The 20,681-nt window shown below is 51.1% G+C and overlaps 3 protein-coding genes across 8 annotated transcripts in view; all 3 read left to right on the top strand.

The window, feature by feature from the left end:
- The window catches only part of GGNBP2 (gametogenetin binding protein 2), a 33,670-nt gene extending 29,249 nt beyond the window's left edge, over nt 1-4,421 (top strand). For all 6 annotated transcript variants that reach the window (XM_077852338.1, XM_077852339.1, XM_077852337.1 and 3 more), the window contains 4 exons: nt 623-748; nt 831-979; nt 2,288-2,536; nt 3,779-4,421. In XM_077852338.1, the coding sequence (XP_077708464.1) occupies nt 623-748; nt 831-979; nt 2,288-2,536; nt 3,779-3,982 (728 nt within the window). In that variant the 3' untranslated portion in view covers nt 3,983-4,421. The remainder of the gene's footprint in view (nt 1-622; nt 749-830; nt 980-2,287; nt 2,537-3,778) is intronic.
- A 2,181-nt stretch (nt 4,422-6,602) lies between these two features.
- On the top strand, nt 6,603-14,830 carry DHRS11 (dehydrogenase/reductase 11). Its single transcript, XM_077852350.1, has 7 exons — nt 6,603-6,854; nt 9,491-9,700; nt 12,476-12,570; nt 12,965-13,094; nt 13,688-13,780; nt 13,983-14,048; nt 14,173-14,830. Exons 1-7 carry the CDS (start codon nt 6,666-6,668, stop codon nt 14,212-14,214), a joined length of 825 nt encoding a protein of 274 aa, XP_077708476.1. The 5' UTR covers nt 6,603-6,665; the 3' UTR covers nt 14,215-14,830.
- Nucleotides 14,831-15,676: 846 nt separating this feature from the next.
- MRM1 (mitochondrial rRNA methyltransferase 1) lies at nt 15,677-19,783 on the top strand. Its single transcript, XM_077852318.1, has 5 exons — nt 15,677-16,308; nt 16,502-16,595; nt 18,345-18,471; nt 18,556-18,675; nt 18,890-19,783. Exons 1-5 carry the CDS (start codon nt 15,761-15,763, stop codon nt 19,009-19,011), a joined length of 1,011 nt encoding a protein of 336 aa, XP_077708444.1. The 5' UTR covers nt 15,677-15,760; the 3' UTR covers nt 19,012-19,783.
- Nucleotides 19,784-20,681: the final 898 nt, after the last annotated feature.

The following is a 20,681-nucleotide window of genomic DNA, read 5'->3' as shown; positions in this document are numbered from 1 at the left end:
TCGAGTCCCATGTCAGGCTCCCTGCATGGATCCTGCTTCTCCCTCTGCCTGTGTCTGTGCCCCTCTCTCTCTCTCTCTCTCTCTCTCTCTCTCTAATAAATAAATAAAATCTTTAAAAATAAATAAATAATTAAAAAACCTAAATTTAAAAAATAAAAAAAAATGTAAGAGGTTTTAGAGATCCTGTTTCTTTTTTTCTTTTTTTTTTTTTAATTTTTTTTTATTTATTATTTATGATAGTCACAGAGAGAGAGAGAGAGAGAGGCAGAGACATAGGCAGAGGGAGAAGCAGGCTCCATGCACCGGGAGCCCGACGTGGGACTCGATCCTGGGTCTCCAGGATCGCGCCCTGGGCCAAAGGCAGGCGCCAAACCGCTGCGCCACCCAGGGATCCCTGAGATCCTGTTTCCTAAGACACTAGTCCCTTTTTCTTTATGGTGTTTGATTTGTTATTATTTGATCAAAACAAAAAACTGTAAATCCCTAATTATGTTTTCATTATTTAATTTTTTATTTTCAGTAAGCTATCAATTTTGAAATTTTTCTGTAGTCTCCAGTTCATTCTTTGTACTAATATATGTATTGGTATGTTAATTGTATCTCTCAACTGCTTTATTTTCAGGCTTATCACCACACTGTAATGGTAGTGATTGTGGATATTCATCTAGCATGGAAGGGAGTGAAACAGGTTCTCGGGAGGGTTCAGATGTTGCCTGCACTGAAGGCATTTGTAATCATGATGAACACGGTAGGTTCAGATTAAACCTCCCAATTATTTCTACTACATGGCTGATTTAAGCACATAAATAAGAGATTATTGATTTCTGCAGGTGACGACTCCTGTGTTCATCACTGTGAAGACAAAGAGGATGATGGAGATAGCTGTGTTGAATGTTGGGCAAATTCTGAAGAGAACACCACCAAAGGAAAAAATAAAAAGAAGAAAAAGAAAGCCAAGATGTTGAAATGTGATGAACATGTAAATGTTATAATTTTAAAATCTTTTTGTTGAGGGGAGAACAGCCTATTTTTTTTTAGGAGTGACAAGTCTGCAGCTTAGTTCTTAGTATTTATTATTATTTGAGAAGGAGTACCTTTAGAATGCAGTTCCATTGGTTGCTCATCTTGTATGTGTGTGTGTCTGATGTAGTCATTTGACCAGCAGTCCATGTGAGTCATAAATCCAGTTCATTCTTTTCATAATACGTTTTTTTAATATTTTATTTATTTATTTGAGAGAGAGCGAAAACGCAAGCGAAGGGCAGAGGGAGAAGCAGGCTCGTTACAAAGCAGGGAGCTCTGTGGGGCCTGATCTCAGAACCCCAGGATCATGACCTGAGCTGAAGGCAGATGTTTAGCTGACTGAATCATCCAGGCACCCCATTTTTTTCTTTTTTTTTTTTTTTCTTTTAAGATTTTATTTATTCATGAGAGAGACAGAGAGAAAGGCAGAGACACAGCAGAGGGAGAAGCAGGCTCCATGCAGGGACCCTGATGTGGGATTTGATTCCGGGTCTCCAGGATCACGCCCTGGGCTGAAAGCAGACACTCAACCCCTGAGCCACCCAGGGATCCCACACCCCATTTTTCATAATAGTTTTTTTTTTTTTTTTAAGTTTTGCTTATTCATGAGGGATAGAGAGAGAGAGGCAGAGACATAGGCAGAGGGAGAAGTAGACTCCTTGCAGGGAGCCTAATGTGGGACTCTATCCCAGAACTCCAGGATCATGACCTGAGCCAAAGGCAGACGCTCAATCACTGAGCCACCCAGGCGTCCCTTCATAATAGTTTTAAATGAATTAGCTATGTAATCTTGAGCAGTTTGCTTGATGTTAGTTGTCCCATTTGTTTTTTTGTTTTTGTTTGTTTTTAAAGATTTTATTTATTCTTGAGAGAGACAGGGAGGCAGAGACGTAGGCAGAGGGAGAAGCAGGCTCCCTGTGGTGAGCCTGATGTGGGACTCGATCCCCAGACCCCAGGATCACAGTCTGAGCCAAAGGCAGACACTCAACCACTGAACCACCCAGGCATCCCAGTTGTTCCATTTTTAAGGAGAGAATGGTCCCTATCAGATTAAGTTCTGTGAAGATGAAATGAGGTGATATTGATGAGTTAACATAGCATCTGTTATGTAGTAAGTGCCTACTAACTGCCAGCTGCTGCTGTTATTCAGCATTCCTTCTAAAAAGTTAACACGTCATTAGGGCCTTTTTTTTTTCTTTCTTTAAAGAGTAATTGCTATTATTTCCTGCCTTTTTATCTGGGATATCCTTTGTTGTGGTTTCAGATCCAAAAGCTTGGAAGCTGTATTACAGATCCAGGTAATCGAGAGACCTCAGGAAATACCGTGCACACAGTGTTTCACCGTGACAAGACCAAAGATGCACATCCTGAAAGCTGTTGCAGTTCTGAAAAGGGTGGGCAGCCACTGCCTTGGTTTGAGCATAGGAAAAATGTACCACAGTTTGCAGAACCTACAGAACCGTCATTTGGTCCTGATTCCGGTAAAGGTGCCAAGAGCTTAGTTGAACTCCTTGTAAGTAAGGATATCTTATTGTGAATAACTGATTGCTCATGGGGTAGATGTGGAAGGGGACAATATTTGAGAATTTAAACTTGGGACTGGGGGACATTAAGGGCAGTCTCATTATTTTTGGTGATTTCATTTCTGCTCTTCCAGTCATGGGTTATGCAACTGCTCTAGAGCACATTTCCTTGTCTTCCTTTGTCTCAGAGGTAGGAGAGAATAGTTGGGAGAAGGGGATAGAGTTAGCATTATGTCCAGGAGTCTGCCTCTTTGAAGAGGGTTATTTGTAAGCAAACTGCCTTTCTGAGTGGCAATTTATGGTGGCTAGCCTTCCAGACCAGGAAAATATGTAGAATCTGAACTAGAGCCCACTTTTCTAGGTTCTATCCTTTAGGTTCATGTAGGATCAGAGCATAACTGGAAAATCTTTTATATTGATTCCCAAGTCTTGATACTTTAGGTGAATTATGCCTGATTGCAAGCAACCCAGTAGTACATAGTTTGTGTGGAGCTTAGAGGAGGGGGAAGAAAAGAGATGGGTGATGTATCTTTTGTATAGTAGTTAGGCTGTTAATGGAACCCAATCCTTTAGAATTTTTTTTTTTTTACATGGTGGTTAAGTTTCCTAAGTTTTAAAAAGGTTATATTTTACTTAATTTGTTAGAGCTAAAAGTTTCAGCATAGGACCAGCCAGTTAAAAACCAGATCAGTCTGGTTATTTAGAGTTTGGTAGCGAGCTATAACCATCTGTAGTCATTTTTTTTTTTTTTAAGATTTTATTTATTCACTCATAGAGACGCAGAGAGAGAGAGAGAGAGAGAGAGGCAGAGACAAGGCAGAGAGAGAAGCAGGCTCCATGCAGGGAGCCTGATGTGGGACTCGATCCTGGGTTTCCAGGATCACACCCCGGGCTGCAGGCAGGCGGCGCTAAACCGCTGCGCCACTGGGGCTGCCCTCTAGTCATTTTTTTAAGGCAAAGGCATGTTGGTACTCTGTCAGGTTTACAGGTCTTCTAGGACAAATTATAGATTCAGAATTTCAAACTGAGTGGAGTTGGATTATATTCTTACTTAGTACTTTCTGAGACAGAATGACATGATGCTTGTTCTGTAAACAGTCCAATCAAAGACCTTTTGTGACTCAATTGAAATCAAAAGGCTAACCTGCCTTAATTTTTAGTTGTCCTCCATCAGCATAGTATTTTGCATTCTTAGTTTAACTCATAATCTTAACTACTGCTTTTATTTGCAGGATGAGTCTGAATGTACTTCAGATGAGGAAATCTTTATCTCACAAGACGAAATACAGTCATTTATGGCTAATAACCAGTCTTTCTACAGCAATAGAGAACAATACCGACAGCATCTGAAGGAGAAATTTAATAAATACTGCCGCTTAAATGATCACAAGAGGCCCATTTGTAGTGGCTGGTTGACAACGGCTGGAGCAAATTAAATAAATAAAATAGCTCTGTCTTTCAATGAAACACTCAAGATGACTACTGCGCCTTCTCTTTCAAAAAACTTAATTTAGTGACTTATGGCAAAATTTTATCTTAAATCAATGTGATTCTTTCTTGTTTTGGGAGACGGTGGAGGTAACCTCATTAGTTTGTTCTTTCTTCAGGCTTGTGTCTTTAGTTGCGTGGCTGCGCAGGCCTGCCATATGATTTAAGCCATCTCTCTTCATTAAATGTTTCTCTTCCTGTGAGACTTACTAAAGCAACCTAGTGGCAAAAAGTAATGTTGTACTTATACTTCTGTACAGAAATGACAATGAGCTGAATATATGGTTTTACAAAGTAGACATCCACTTGCAAAATGTTTGGATGTAATGTTAAAGCGCAATGTGCAAAATTTAAAATAAAGAATATTTATTAATACGCATAGTAAAAGTTGGTGTACATGTTTCTACTTAATGTGTGGCAGTATTTTAATATTTGCCACTTGTGGACTTGGTACTTAGCCATTGTTAATGTTAGGATAGAGATACAGATCGTTGAGGGCAAAATTCTTCCCTTGACCAGAGTCAACAACCAAGAAAAGCAGTTTCCAGTCTTGAAAGAAATTTGCTTCAGTACCTTTAAATACTGGCTAGCTAGCATCTTTCTCATGACATTGTTAATTGCTGTTATTAAAAATTCCCTGATACCTAACATAAAGCACCTTAAATTCAGAGATTCATATTGAACTAGAAGAATGAAACCAGAATTTCTACCAAGAGTGGCCTGAGCAATGTGACTCTAGCAAGCACCTAAACCTGGGACTGGAGGGCTGCACCCAAGGCTAACCACATTGCAGTCTGTAAGTGCATGCTCCTTGTCTGGTTTCCTACAATAAAGTCACTATGGCATTACAGTTTACTGCTTCCATAAGCTGTCTGAGAGCACTGAAGGAGAGCGATTCCCCCTGGAGTAGCATTTGGCTGCCATTTAAAAGGTTGAGTCAGTTCAGTAAACGTGTGCTTAGAGCTTTGTGTTTACATGTTGATAATACTTGGTGGGCAGCAGTGAAATAGTGGGACAGTCAATACCTCTTTGGAGTGAGGATGGAGTGAATTTTAGGGGCTTTCTACCACTTAATCAGACTTCAGGGGGGACAACAGCAGAAGCTTAGATTTAATTTTTATAGATGGTGGCATTTCTTTGATATACCCCCTCAGTTGTATAAGGATGGGTGGGGCAGAGGTAAAATGAGTCTGACCTTTGTTCACTTTCATCCTGGAATCCAGAAAAAATAACTAAGGGTCCCCCACAGCCCTAAAGCTCTATTCACTGCCTTTGCAGTCAGGTTTTCTCTTGAGATCCGTGAAAGAAGGGCTGGCTTTATTTTTTTTAAGATTTTTATTTATTCATGAGAGACAAAGGCAGAGGGAGAAGCAGGCTCCCTGCAGGGAGCGGTGTGGAACTGAATTCCTGGATCCCCAGATTATGCCCTGAGCTGAAGGCAGATGCTCAACCACTGAGCCCCCCAGGCATCCCTGGTTTTATTTTAATCTTTCTTTGTGGGCCAAACATGGTACTTGGTGAATGAATAAACCAGCCACATTTACTGCTTATACCATTGCTTGCAGTGGAGGAGTTCCTTAGGCAGAGGTGTTTTTTCTTTGAAAGGATGGTTATATTGGGAATGCAGACGTAAGGAAGGCAGTTTCCAGAGCTTTGTTGGAACATCCTGTGTGGTCAAAGAGCAAAGTGAGCTCTACTCTGAGCAAACCCAACAACCCAAGAAGAGACAAAGGGGAGAATGGAGTGGAACCCAGTTTAGGCGCACAACCTCTGGCCTAAGACTGGACAGCTTGAAGTCCAAACCATGCTTCACCTTCTCAGGATAGTCATCTATAAAATGAAGACCAGGAAGTAGTTATCTCATAGGGCTGCTCTGCATATTAATATATTTAAAGTGCTTTAAAAGTACCTATTACACAGTAAGTGCTCAATAAATATTAGCTATTGCTTTAATCTTTGATATGCATAGTGATACATTTGTTTCAATGGGAGTTGGGAGGGTTAGGACCGTTGGAGACAGTGGGCCAATAAACGTGTACTTGGGGGTATTTCCATTTTTAACTTTTAAGTTCTCATTCTAGTAACGCCGAGGATTCAGGTGGGTCTTAGAGCCTCTTCAAGGTAACTAGGCGAGGATAGCTGCTGAGACAGCCTTTTCTGGGCCGAACTCTTCCCATCAGCCACCGGGGGCGTTGGAGTCACCTAAGCGCCCTTAATTTCTCCTCCCAGCCTTAGGGCTCAGGACATTGGGAAGGGAGACTGAACACGGGGCGGCGGGGTACGTGCGGCCTCGGGCCTGGAGCAAGCCCCCATCAAACCTCGGCTTCCCTGCCGCTGTGGGAGGCCGGCCCGCGAGATCCCGCGGCCCTCCCACGCCCGGCCGCGCGGCGGGAAGCGTGGTTTCCCGGCCCCCGCCAGGCAGGGGCGGGGGCGGGGCGGCCGGGCCACGGCGGGCCTCCCGCTGGGAGGAGGCGGGTCGCGGGGGGGCGGAGGGTGGGGCCGCAGCCGGGGCCCCGGCGGAATGGAGGCGGGCTGGGGCGAGGCTCGGGGCGGGGCCGGTGGGCGGCGGCCGCGGCGGTGACCGGAGAGCGGCCGAGCCCCAGCGACCCGGGGCGGGGCTCCGCGATCCCAATGTCCGGCTCGTGGAGCGAGGGGGGCGGGCGGCTCGGGACCACCGCCAGGGCTGGCATGGAGCGGTGGCGTGACCGGCTGGCACTGGTGACGGGAGCTTCGGGGGGCATCGGCGCGGCCGTGGCCCGGGCCCTGGTCCAGCAGGGACTGAAGGTAGTGGGTTGTGCCCGCACCGTGGGCAACATCGAGGTAAGTCCCCGCCGCGGGGAGGGTCGTTCTGGGAGGCGTCGTTTCCAGCCGGGTCGGGTCTGGGTGGGGGAGGCGGGGTGAACCTGTCCTCCCCTGTCCGCCACCCCAAGGCCATTTGCAAGGGGGCCAGAGGGGGAGGGATGGATGCCTAGTAGGACAGGCCTCTATCTTACCTGTTATAAAGTCCCGTCTTTTAAGGAGCGCCTACTCCTGACAGCCTCTACTGCAGTGTACCAGTTCTCTGACTCCTTGGCATCTTTCTCTCTGCCTATCTACCTGCCCAGGTAGGCTGAGGAAAGGGGAAGCCAGAGATCAGGGCTAGCTAGGCAGCTAGGGAGACGGAAAGAAAACTTACTGGCCTCAGTGGCTAAGTTGGCTACTGGATTTCTCCCTCTAGTCCCCAGACCTCCTTGCCCACAAAGCCAAGCGAAGTGACTGGCCAGCCAGATGAACAGGGGCTACAGGTTTTTGATCAGGATACTTTTTTACCCAGGACTGAAGGTGTGGTTGGGGTGGGAGTGGAGCTTTCCAGAAGAGACTCACTCCCAAATTTGAGGGTTAACCCCGACCCCAGTGGGATATTTACAGATAGACCTTTCTCCAATTTCACTGTCCTAGGTGGGACTGAGTAGGTGAAATAGGGCATGGAATATGTGAGCCCTGAGGAGACAAAGCAATGTAGAACCGAAACTTCTTATTTTTTTCTTAACCTGGGGTTGGGAGCCCCAAGATGTGAGCAACAAGAGCCCAGAGCAAAATGAAATGAAGTTGGCCATGTTGTAACAGGAAGGAAGACGACGAGAAATTTCCATCATAGGTCATCTTTGGATTTGTTCCTGGCAAAATCACTCTCGGGGTTTGGGCTAGTGCTTAGCTGCAGGGCTTTATCTTCACCATTGGTCAAAGTCCCAACATAAGGAGGCTTTGGGTGGGGACAAAGGGAGAAGGTGTACCGAAGGAGGGCTGTCCCCTTCCCTGCTGCTGGCCAAAGGTACACTTTATAGCTATCTAGATAGTCCCAAGGTCACCCAGCTATATCCTTGCCCTACTCCACCCCTCCGTTTCTCCTGTCCTGAGGAGCTCAGGGCCCAGCCCCAACCTTGGAGCCTAGACCATCAGACCAGGGTTTAGACCCATGGATTCCTTAATTCTAAAGCCATTGTTGCCTTCTCTTCCTACTCCCCACCACCATCCCCTGCCAACGCAAACTAGCCAGGAAAGGGGTCCCTGAGCTCCACGGGGATCTTCAGGCTACTCATCCAGCCCCAGGATGACTCCTTTAGTGAGGGGGAAATGCCTGTGCTGGGAGGGGATAGACATAATTTCAGGTCATTTCTGAGGATAGATGAGGATAGGTGGGACATGAGAAGGCAATGACAGAGAGCTCTATGTCCCCAAGTCCTCCAATTTGGCTTTCCTGTGGGGATTTGAGTCTGGAGGTGGAAGGGAGAAGTTGTATGCCAGGGGAAGGGAGGATCCCTGCCATATTTGTGTTTATTGACATTAAAACAGAGTTTGAGTTCTGGCCCCCAACAGAGAGAAGCCCTGTCCTGTGGCTGTGAGTAGATGAAATGGGGTAAAGGGGGCCTTCGAAGTCCCAGAAGACTATACCTTTTGAACTCTTGAGAAGTTAAAGCAGAAAAAGAATCTCTAGGTCCCCTGATCCAACCCTTTATTCCCATCTTGATTTGGGGAAGAAGGGGTTCAAGGCCAGGGCAGTTGGTGTCCAAGTGGGCCTTCCTCTAGGGCACCTCCTACCCCCTAACGCTCTCCCTCCCACACATGTATGGTCACCTTCACGAGCCTCAGGTGCCCAGTCTCTGGCCTCCAAGGCCACATGGCTTGGTTTCTTCCTGCTTCTGAATGTCTGCATCCCTCACAGCCACCTCGCAGTGGCTCTGCCTTCTCAGGTCTGTCTGTCTCAGGGCTCCTCAGCGTCCTGAGGTCCCTGTTGATACATTGGGGCTGCCCGGTGTCACCTGCCACCTGACTGGTCTTATCATAACCTGAGAAGTTTAGGGGTAGAGGACAGTACACTGTGGGACAGAGGAAAAGAATCTGTCGTGACTTCCTCACCTGTCTTTATAGGTAGGGCGAGGGGAGACTGGCAGTTGGGCTCAATCTGAAAGCCAGCTGGCTGCACTCTGTGGAGGGAGGGTGACAGTTCAGACATAGGCCCTCTGGTAGGGACTGGATGAGGCAACAGGAGAGGAGAGAATCCCTGAGTAACCAGCTCAGTGACTCCTGGTACTGGTGGAGGACGCAAGGAGTGGGGTGAGAGGTGCAGCTTACCTGTGAGCAGAGAAGGGCTCCTGCTTGAGAGGCAGAACGAAGAGAGACCACGCTGTCTAGGACCCCTGGCTCCCTTTTCCCTTCTTGGAACCAAAAACTTGAGTTTATCATGAGGTTCCTCCATTGACGATCTCAACTCCCCTGGGCCCCCCTCACTCAGGGAATGCTCATCATCTCCTGGATTTTGACCAAAGAGGACAAGTAGCCCCAACATCTACGTGGCTGGAAGGTGGCTACCAAAGGAGAGAGTTCTCTGAGGAGTGACAGTGGAGGAAGACTGTCTTGGGTGGGAAGGTGTGGGAGTGAGCAGCTCACCCCAGTTAGCTCCCTGTTGGGTTCCATAGGAGCTGGCTGCCGAATGTAAGAGTGCAGGCTATCCTGGGACTTTGATCCCCCACAGATGTGACCTGTCCAGCGAGGAGGACATCCTCTCCATGTTCTCGGCCGTCCGCTCTCAGCATAGCGGTGTAGACATCTGCATCAATAATGCTGGCTTGGCCCGGCCTGACACCCTGCTCTCAGGCAGTACCAGCGGCTGGAAGGACATGTTCAACGTAAGGGCTGCTGGCTTGGATGGAGGGCTTGGGAGGAGAGTCGGGGGCCAGGGCTCTGTGAACCAGGGCGAGGCTTGGGGTAGGACAGCAAAGCAGAGGGTGCTTTGGGTTCCTACCTGGGGCACTTTGACTCCACCCTTGTTTCTTTCCCTACCAAAGGCACAGTGAGATGAATGGCCACATCTTTTCTGTTCTTTCCTTTGAGCCCCCAAAAGGGGCCGTTTTTAAAGTCCAGGCTGATTTCTTTCTCCTGGAAGAAAGACTGGTAGGGAGAGAACTGCTGTTTATTGAATGCCCCTGCGTGTCAGTACCACGCTACATACTTGGGAACGTGGTCTTTCGGAAGCAAAGGAGCCAAGAGACAGGAGATGAGATTCTCCTTAAGCCCTCTCAGTCACTGTGTGGCTTCAAGCAGATGGCCGGCCACCCTCTTTGAGCTCCAGTCTTGTCACATTTAACTGGGGTGAACACACCTATATCATTGATGTGTAGGGCCACAAACTCTCCTGGGGCCAGGTAAATGCCTAAATGAGTGAGGTAGGTCAGGTGGAGTCTGCTGTCAATGGGGGAGCACAAGGCCAAGTACAAGGGTGGCTGCTGAAGTCCAGCATCTTGACCCTAGTGCAGTGTGGGTCCAGTGTGGCCAGATCAATGATTTCTTTGAGAGGAGCGGAGAGCCTGGGTTTTTATGTGACATCCCACCCCTCCCATTGACCAAAACCTCTGCTCCAAGGGCAAGGATTTTTTTTTTTTAAAGATTTTATTTATTCATGACACACACACACACACACAGAGAAAGAGAGAGAGAGAGAGAGAGGCAGAGACACAGGCAGAGGGAGAAGCAGGCTCCATGTAGGGAGCCTGACGTGGGACTCGATTCCAGGTCTCCAGGATCACGCCCTGGGCTGAAGGCAGTGTTAAACCGCTGGGCCACCAGGACTGCCCAAGGGCAAGGATTTTTTTAATAAAGATTTTTTTAATTCATTTGAGAGAGACAGAGAGAGTGAGTGAGAGCACGAGCAGGAGGGAGGGGCAGAGGGAGAGGGAGAAGCAGACTCCCCACTGAGCAGGGTGCCCAATGTGGGTAGAACCTGAGTCCTGGGATCACAACTCGAGCCAAAGGCAGACGCTCAACCACTAAGCCACTCAGGTGCTCCCAAGGCAAGGATTTTTGTCTGGCTTATTCTCTGCCCATAATAGATATTCAGTAGATGCTCAGTATTTGTGGAGTGAATGAAACCTCCCAGTACACATTGGGAATGAACTAAAAGTGTTTTAAAATTTTGTATAGACCAAACACAGCCTTCAGGACATGGGTTTTCAACTTATAGACTATATTATGGGGCAATATTAGGGTATAAAAGTATCCCGAGAAATTAAAAGCTGTGTGTCCATGGGGATCCATCTTTCCCCACAATTGACTTGGCACCTAAAAGGTGCTTGGGCCTAGAAATGAACAATGAACACTGAAACAATGAACCATGAAGAATGAAGCACTATCCCCTATCCCCAGAAAGCTTTCTGAGGTCTGAGTTGCGGTCCTCACCTGCAGTTAAGTGAGTCTCTAAACCTGGACCTCAAGTTCCTCATCTGTAAAATGAGGGACTTATCTCAAATCTTTAAGACCCTTTCAGCTTCATTCAGCATTATAAAATCCTATTAGGATTGTCTTCTGAGACATCTCCAGCCACCACATACCACCAGATGTAGGAGAATCAACTCCCTTGGTCCTAGGGGACCTGTTTCTCCTACTCCATCTGTCCTCAGATTTGAGTTCTCTGCCTCACAAACATACATTACCGAGAGGACCAGAAACAGGGCTCAAAGCTTCTCGTGCCCTTCTGCCATGTGTGCTGAGGCAGGTTCACACTGAGAGTGTTCTGTCTCCGATGCCTGGCTCTGACACCTGATAAAGAGAAACATCTAATGTCCTGGCAGGTCTTATTTCTTCTCTCAGGAAGAGAGAGTGAGGACCTGCTGAAAGCTTTATCTCTGCTTGTCCTCATGGGGGAAGGGTGGGGCTTGGCAGGAGCTTTAGAGCTGAGATACTTCTTAAGGCCTTTGTTCCATGAAAGGTGGGGACTTGGGGCCACCTTTGGCAGAAGCCAAGGAAGACAGAAAACCCCCATGTGCTTGGGAGGTCCTCTGCCATCCTATGACCAGTTACTCCACTGTCTAAAGAGTCTCCACACCTAGTCTTGTAGATAGATGGAAGGCAGGGGAAGGAAGGTCAGGCCTTCTCTGCTTGTAGTCACAGGGGGGGGGAGAGGACAGGAAGGGAGTAGAGAGTACTCCGAAGGGTGGGGAGAGACTAGGGTCTGTGCTTGAGGAGAGAGATTTTTAAAGCAATCTTAGGAAAGATTTTTAGGTTTTTTTAGAGCGAGCAGGGCCAGGGACACTGACCCAGAGAAAAGAGGAGTAGGGTGTTTGGGGAAGAAAAGGAGATGGTTCTCTAAGGCAGGCATTCTATTGTTTGCAGAGGAGACAGCCAAGAGAGGGAGGGTCCAGGATCATGGATGGGTTTGGGGGTTTTCCATTCCTGTTTGTAGAAACCGGGGAGGGGATTTCACCCTGGGAGGAGAGCTACTACTGCTGTCACCTGGGGCTTGTGGTTTTAGGGGGAGGCAAATTACCCTGGAACCATTGTTGGTCTCTGGTAGGACCTGGACACTGTTTGGAATGCCACTCTCCCAGGGTGTGGGGCGTACTCTGGCTCTATTACCTGCTCCGATGGGCCCATGCTGGGGACACCCCATTGCCTTCCCTGGCCTGCAGGTGAATGTGCTGGCGCTCAGCATTTGCACCCGGGAAGCCTACCAGTCCATGAAGGAACGCAAGGTGGATGATGGGCATATCATTAACATCAACAGGTGAGGCAGGTGGTGGAGGGCAATGTCTCAGGTCACCACTCTCCCACCAAGCTGAGTGATCTGTTGCAGCTCATTTGACCTTTTTGAGCATCCGTTTCATTGGTGGTAAAATAGGGATTTAATACCCAGTTAACAGCCAGATGGCACAATTGTGGTGAGGGAAAGAATAGTGTTATCAAGTGCCAGCCCCTAGGTGGACTTCTGGGGAGTGCAGAGCTTGCAGGAGCTGCTTGAACCACGAAAGCTACCTTAGTGGGCCCCTAGAATGGCCTCCAGAGGTCCCCTTGAGCAGGCTTCCTGTGGCATCTAGGTGGTGGGGCTGGCTGGTGCAGCAGGGGGCGTGGCTGCTCTTTCAGCAGCTTCACTCTTCTTTCCCCTTTCCTCCTTCCTCCAGCATGTCTGGTCACCAAGTGTCACCCCACTCCGTGATCCATTTCTATAGTGCTACCAAGTATGCTGTCACCGCACTTACAGAGGGACTGAGGCAAGAGCTTCGGGAGGCCCAGACCCACATCCGAGCCACGGTGAGGGTGCAGCCTGGCCCTGGTGGGGACAGGGTAGGCACAGGCCCTCCCCACCCCACACGCACACTGTCCAGGCTGTGCTGCCAGGAGTGTGAGGGGCACAGAGCTCCTGGGCTCTCCTGCTGCTTGCGTGCCCCTGCCTGGTCCTTGACTTTGAGGTGGGAGGGGGCTGACCAGAAGGGAACACAGTGGGTGAGGCTGAGAGAAAGCAAGGAGTGTGGGAAAGCATGGCTGGAAGCCTGGGCTCTGGGCTCTTTCCTGGAGGCCGCATGACCCTGGGCAGCTCATTTGACCCCTCCAAGTGTCACTCTTTGCACTTGTAAAATGGAGACAACGACACCTACTTGGTTATGATGTTTTAAGGGACACTGTCATAAAACACTGACCTGATAAGGGCTCAGAAGGTGGTAGGTGTCATTGTGAGCATCGCAGCCATAGGTGGACCAGGTGGCTGCTGGACACTGGGTGGCCATCACTGTGAAGCAGCACCCCCCGCCCCAGGTCTCCATCCTGTCCCCCCAAGCCTCGGTCTCTGATTAGGGTAGAGGCAGGGCTCTGCTCGGCCCCTGAGCAGGCCGTCTCTGTTGGTCCAGTGCATCTCTCCAGAAGTGGTGGAGACACAATTCGCCTTCAAACTCCATGACAAGGACCCTGAGAAGGCAGCTGTCACCTATGAACGCATAAAGGTGGGGCCTCCTCCTGGGATGGGGTGAGCCACTTACTCCCTATGTAAAGGCAGAGGGAACCCTGGCCTTTAGACTGCACCCCTCTAGCCAGCCTGTCACCCCTCCTGGAGGGCTGGGGTGGGGATGAAGATGCTGGAGAGGACGTTAGAAGTAGGAGGTCTGTTCTTCCCTCGCTTCACCCCTTTCCTCTGGTGCTCCCCAGTGTCTCAAGCCTGAGGATGTGGCCGAGGCTGTCATCTATGTCCTCAGCACACCTCCACATGTCCAGGTGAGTCTGGCCTTGACTGCCCACCCCTTGGAAGAGCCCAGCCATCCTCAGAGGAGGACCGCAGGGAGGCCTTAGGGGGTGGGAAGAACGTTCTGGCTGCCTCAAGCCTTGTGCCTTCCAGCAGATCGGAGACATCCAGATGAGGCCCACGGAGCAGGTGATCTAGCTTCCTGTGGGGACCTCTGCCTTCCCTCCCCGCCCCTCACGGCTTGGCTCCTGCCTCTGGATTTTAGGTGTTGATTTCTGGACTCCTGGATTCTGCTTCCTCTCCCTACCCCACCAGGGGCTAGAAAATTTGTTTGAAGTTTTTATATCTTATCAGACTGTTTCCACCACAAATATGAACAGTGGGTTGGGGAGAGGAGGTGGTATACCTGATAATTTCATGTGTTAACCCATTCTTGGTCCCCTTCTTAGGCTCCTTGGTGTTTGTTTGCTCTCTTTGGTCTCTCCCTTTTGACCTGGGGAAGGGACTGTGGCCCAGAGGGGGGCTTTCCCTGTCTTCTTGCATCCCATGCCCTGTCCCTCAGGGAGGAAGTGGCAGAGAGAAGTCCTCACCTTCTATCTGAATGGTTATCCAAGGCTCCAGGCTTCTTCCTCTCCCTGCCCTACTGCCCCCATTGCCCTTTCTCTTCCCCCATCATAGTTCTCCAGCCCAGGCTTGGCTTCTTGGCTCCTATTGGGGTCATCACTCCACACTGACTATGGCCGCTGACTACTAGGGCCTGCCTCCCAAGTGAATTTCACTGTGACAATTAAAAAAGAAAAATTGCAACAACCTACCTTGGCTTCGGGAGTGTCTTTCAGGTTCTTCCTCCTTTTCTGTGATCAGGGCAGTTGTGCCTCGGAATTTCCTCCAGGTGAGGGGGAAGGTGGGTACATTTGGGGCATCGGTCCAGGAGTGTGGATTACCTTAGAAAGCACATGTGGGTTTGGGTTGGGTCTTGAAAATTGGTAGGAGTTTGCCAGCCAGGAAAGAGGACACCGGTGGATACAAGGGTGGGAGGCTGAATAAGTGAATGAGCAGCCAGTGTTGTGGCAACAGCACAGAACATCGTGCGGGGGTGAGATGGGGCTGAAAAGGAAGCTCCTGCGTGGATCACGCAGGTCTGAGTGCGAGCAAGGCGTCCGCCCAGCACCTGTGGGCCAAGCGCATCAGGTGGCTTGTGCGCAGGTGAGGCCTAGGCACAGCGCCCAGAGAGCCGCCGCGGGACAGGAAGTGGCTGCTGGGATCCTGCGAGGACCCTGAGGGTCCGACGGGCCTGGGGGCGGTGCCGAGGAAGGGCCGGACGCGGGAGTTTCTGCACCGGCCGGTGGACTGGATGTGGGGAGGGAGTCACCACGACTGACCCGGTTAACACACGCCCTTAAAGCGGCGTCTGCCGGGGCCGGGGTGAACGTGGCTCTTCAGCCTCCGGACACCTCTGGGGACCTGGAAGGGCGCAGGTGAAGCGGCTGGCAGGGGAGGTCCTGCCGGCAGCGCGACAGAGAAGGCCGCGGCTCAGCCAGCCCTGCGGGGGGCGCTGTGGGCAGGCGCGGGCGGCCGGGCATGCGCAGTGCGTGGGCGGGCCGGGGCCGGCCGCCCGAACCCGGAAGCGCGGCGGCCCACGTGGGCGGCGGGGGCGGGGCGCCCGGGGCGCTCGTCCCCCGCACCGTGCTGGGGCCCCGGGAGCTGGGTGAGCGCTCCTGATAGCGCTGCAGGGCCATTGGCCATGTCGCTGCTCGGGGCCGTTGGGGGCGCGCCCTGGCGTTGTCCCGGTCGCCTCTTCGCCTGTCATTTCTCCCACGCGGCGCGGCGTGGGGAGGAGCTGAGCCGCCTGCTCCTGGATGACCTGGCGCCGACCTCGCGGTCTTCGCGGGGACTGGAGCTTCTGTTTGGCCTGGCCCCTTGTCTCCTGGCCTTGCGGGCCGCCCGTCGCCGGGTGGCCAGGCTCCTGCTCCAGGCCGGCAGATCCGGGTTGCAGGGGGAGCGGGCCGAGCTGCTCCGGGAGGCAGAGGCGCGGGACATCCCAGTTCTGCGGCCCAGACGGCAGAAGCTGGACGCCCTGTGCCGCCATCAGGTGCACCAGGGCGTGTGCATGGAGGTGAGCCCGCTGAAGCCTCGGCCTTGGACTGAGGTCGAAGAGGCGAGGCCGGGCGACGACCCCCGGCGGCTGTGGCTCGTCCTCGAGAGGCTCCAGGATCCCCGGAACCTTGGGGCCGTGCTGCGTTCTGCTCACTTCCTCGGCGTGGATAAAGTCATCACCAGCGGGAGAAACAGGCACGATGTCCCTTAGTCCCCATGTGCCCTGGTTTGGGGCGCAGCCGAGTCTCTAAGCACCTGACCCGGGGTCCCTCAGCCAGGGCTTCCCATCGTCAGAACTCACACCCCTAACCCTTGGAAGCCGGGGCGGAGGGGAGGGCGCCGGGTTTGAGTTTACCCACCTTAATGCAGGGCATGGGGCCATTTGCAGCTGCCCGCTCACTCCGGTGGTCAGCAAGGCCAGCGCAGGGGCTATGGAGGTGATGGACGTGTTCTCCACCGATGACCTGGCCGGCTTTCTACAGGTAACGGCGTGGAGGGGGGCGGCGGGGAAAGGAGCAGAAGGGAACCAAGCCCAGTCTCTGCAGCCACCTGATGGAGGAAGAGGAGGATGTAGGATCGTTCCCTACGTCCTTCTAAATCCCTTTAGGAAGGGGTTTAGTAGAACAGAATCTGAAGTTGGAAACTTTCTGGCTTCATTCCCTTTACTTCGTGCCTTCCCCAGGCATACATAGCTCTTTGCCCTGGAGGCTAGTTAACGTACCTCAGAGCCTCACTCTCAGTAGGTTTTGAGTAAACGTTTGTTGAGCTTTGAGAAGCTGGGGGGCACGAGTCATGTGTTCTGAGTAGGGGCACAGCTTGAAAGACTCTCTGAACAAGGACTAATCTATGCCTTCCCCATCCCCCCACCCCCACCCAGAAAAAAACCAAAAACCCAGACAAACCACCACCACCAAACAACTTTGATATCCAGGAAGGGGTAAACCTAAGGAAAACCCTCTCCTGGTCCAGGTTTCTGTCTTCGGCTGTGCTTCTCGTGCTGGACACAAGGGGGCAGTCTTGCTTTGCATTTGGCTACTCCTCTGACTATTCGCCCCCTCCTCTATTCTGGGTTCATTTCTTAGTTTCATCCAGTCTCAAGGCTTTAAATACCATCTACACTTGGATGGCTCCCAAATGTATATCCTAGCCTGGATCTTACTCGGGAGGCCCAGATTCAACAGCTTCTTTTGTGGTCTGAGGGGCATTTCAAACTTCACATTTCCAAAGCTGAGCACTTCCTTGTGTAGACTTATCCAGCTCAGCCAATGGCAACTGCATCCCTTTGTTTAGGCCCAAAGCTGTGGTGGCCTTGATCCTTCTTCCTGCTCTCATAGCCTATGGCCCACAGCTATCAACAGATTCTTTCAGTTTTACCTTGAAGTTATTTTTGTGTTCCTAGCAATCTTCACCATCTCTGCAGCTCCCACCCTGGTGCAGGCCACCATCATCTCTTGCCTGCAGTGTTGTGGAAATGTCCAAACCAGTCTCCTGTTGGCCCTCTACATGGCTGGCAGAGTGATTCTGTTGAAACATCTTACTTTTTTGCTCAAAGCCTTTACTGCAGGGCGCCTGGGTGGTGCAGTCAGTTGGCCATCTGCCTTTGGCTTAGGTTATGATCTCAGGGTCCTGGGATCAAGCCTTGCTTTGGGTTACCTGCTCAGCAGGGAGTCTGCTTGTCCCCCTGCCTCTGCCACTGTCCCTGCTTGTGAGTGCACATTTGCTCTTTCTCTCTCAAATAAATAAATGAAATCTTTAAAAAAAAAAAAAAAAAAAAAGCCTATACAGCTCTCCCAGAATAAAAGCCAAAGTCTTTCAGTGGCCTTTGAGGTCCTGCCTTAGGTGGCCTTTTGTTCCCTCTCCATCTCAGTGGCTCCCTTCCCGCGGGGCCACCATTCCTCACACGCGTCGCATAAGCAGCAGCCTCTCAGCCTTTGCACTTGCTCATCTCTCCCTAGATTCTTCTTCCCCCAAAAGCCTACACAGTACTCTATCCTCCAGGCTCACCTCAGTGAGACCCTCCTCAATCACCCTTCCGCCGGATGGCTGGGATTTTAGCCCGTTTTGTTCTCTGCCCTGTCTGTCCTAAGTCCTAGGACAGAGCCTGCCTGTTCGGGCTTAATAACTATTGCCTGAATTGATGGATCAGTGAGGGAGTAACTGACTATATGGGCAAGGCCAGCTCCTTGCCCGAGGAAGGTTTGGTGAGCCGGAACTGGATTTCTTCTCTTTAGGCCAAAGCCCGGCAGGGCTGGCTCGTGGCTGGCACGGTGGGCTGCCCAAGGCCTGAGATGTCCTCTGAGATCCCCATCACTAGCTGCTTGGAGTTCCTCTGGGACCAGCCTACTCTCCTAGTGCTGGGTAGGTAGACATCCCTGCTTTTCCTTGTCCAGATGTACATGTGTAGCTGGGGCATCCCTAACCCTCTGCCTCTGTGCCCTGCAGGTAACGAGGGCTCTGGTCTGTCCCAGGCGGTGCAGGCATCCTGCCAGCTACTCCTTACCATCCTGCCCGGCCGGCAGCTGCCTCCTGGACTCGAGTCCTTGAATGTCTCCGTGGCTGCAGGTGAGTCTACTGTTGCCCGACCTCCTGCCCTCTGATCACATACATGCAGCTCTTCTACCTCAAGCAAGTTTCTCTGGCTTTCTCTGTCTCCGTCACTGTATGTGCCAGATGGGGGAAATGCGTCCTCTTGCAGTAGGATGAGGGCGTGGCTGGCATGTGGTCCTTCCTCTTCTCTATCTTCCCCTTTCCCTTATCCTTTTGTCTATCGGCACAGGAATTCTTCTTCACTCCATTTGCTGCCAGAGGAAAGATTTCCCTATGGGGAGGAAGAGAGAACACCTGCTCCAAGACCCCCGGGAACCCTCAGCCACATCAGAAGGGCCTGGGCTGGCATAGCACCCGGGACTGTCCTCAGGATCAGAATGAGAGAGACAAAATGGGAGCTGACTTGGACTGAGCTGTGTGTGCCAGAGGGCATGCATACCCACATGCTTGAATGTGCTGAAGTCTCTTGCCTCAGTGTGCAACCAGGCCCCTGGTATTTTTTTTTTTTTTAAGATTTTATTTATTTACTCGTGAGAGACACACGGAGAGAGACAGAGACACACACAGGGGGAGAAACAAGCTCTTCACAGGGAGCCCGATATGGGACGCAATCCTCAGACCCTGGATCATGCCCTGAGCTGTAGGCAGGTGCTCAACCACGAGCTGCCTAGGCGTCCCTAGGCCCCTGTTTATTAACCACTGTCTTGGAGTGCAGCGAGCTCTGTAGTAGAGACCAGAGGAGAACTGTTTCCTATTTTAATTTTGGGCTTATGGTTAGAGGGGGCAGCTTGTTAATAATCTCTAAGATGAAAAGAAAATCTCTAAGATGTGCTGGCAGAGAGGGTCTCTGCTCCTGGGCCCTGCCTGGAAGACAAGAAGGGAATCAGGCAGCCAAGTCCAGGGGTCCTGTTCCTCTGGAACCCGTGTGAGAATGTAGAGGGAGGCCCGGGTTCCTCTTGTGGACTAGATGGGTGCAAATCCAGGCTCAAACCCTGTCCCAGTGGGGACCTTGAGCACATGGCTCCATCCTTCTGGGCCTTGGAGCCCTTATTGGCACCTCCCTCCCAGGGCTCTTTGTGAGAATCAAATAAAATCACCGGGGCCATCCTGTCCCATTCCTCCACTAGGTGGCAGCCTCGCTCTTTGAGCCACAGTCTTCTGGAAGCTTTTACAGCCACCTGGGGGAGATTCTTGGTGGTGGCCCCCAGAGAGGTGAGGGAAAGATTAGCCAGCAGCTCTTACCTCACTGGCCCTCCAGAACCCTCACCAGCCACTCATTAGTCAGTGCATCTCCAAGAAAGGAACTGATGAATCAGAGTCCTGGTCAAGCAGAGCATTGCTGTTTACTGTACAACCCAGATAGGTTTGGTCCTCCTCCCACAGGGCCCCACAAATGGAGCAGAAGCCCCCAGTATAAGTAGTTTAGAGCAGTCCTGGCTGCACATTGGAACCATCTGGTAAACTCAAAAACAACTAACAAAAAAAAAAAAAAAAAACAACTAACACTGGGGACCAATCCCAGAGACTCTGGTGTAAATGGTCAGGGGGCAGCCTGGGTATCAGGATTCTTAAAGCCCCCAAATGAGTCTGAGGCATAGCCCAGGCTGAGAACCACTGGAGCAAGGTTTCTGGACCTCAGTAGTGACACCCTGGGCCAGATAACTTTCTGGTGTGACGACTTGGCCTGTGCGGTGTAGGATGTTCAGCAACATCCCTGGCTTCTCCCCCTTGGATGCCAGTAGCACCCCTGTCCCTTGTTGTGACAACCAAAAAATGCCTCCCGACATTGCCAAAGGTCCCCTGGAAGACAATTGCCCCTAGTTGGGAAGCACTGCTCTGGAGCATGGATCTGGAGGACAGCAACCTAAGTTCAAGTCCTGATTGCTGTGTGATCATAGGCAGGCTCCTTTCCCACTGGAGTCTCCATCTCCTCGTTGGAGAATGGGGATCATCCTACCTTTCCAAGTTATGGGACGATAGAGAGGGCAACGTGAGCTGGGTGCCTCCCACACGGTGGTGCT

The sequence above is a fragment of the Canis aureus genome, chromosome 16 (genome assembly GCF_053574225.1).
Source record: "Canis aureus isolate CA01 chromosome 16, VMU_Caureus_v.1.0, whole genome shotgun sequence".
Classification (NCBI taxonomy): Eukaryota; Metazoa; Chordata; class Mammalia; order Carnivora; family Canidae; genus Canis; species Canis aureus.
The sequence above is the reverse complement of the archived record's forward strand: the minus strand, read 5'-3'. Positions and strand labels throughout refer to the sequence as shown.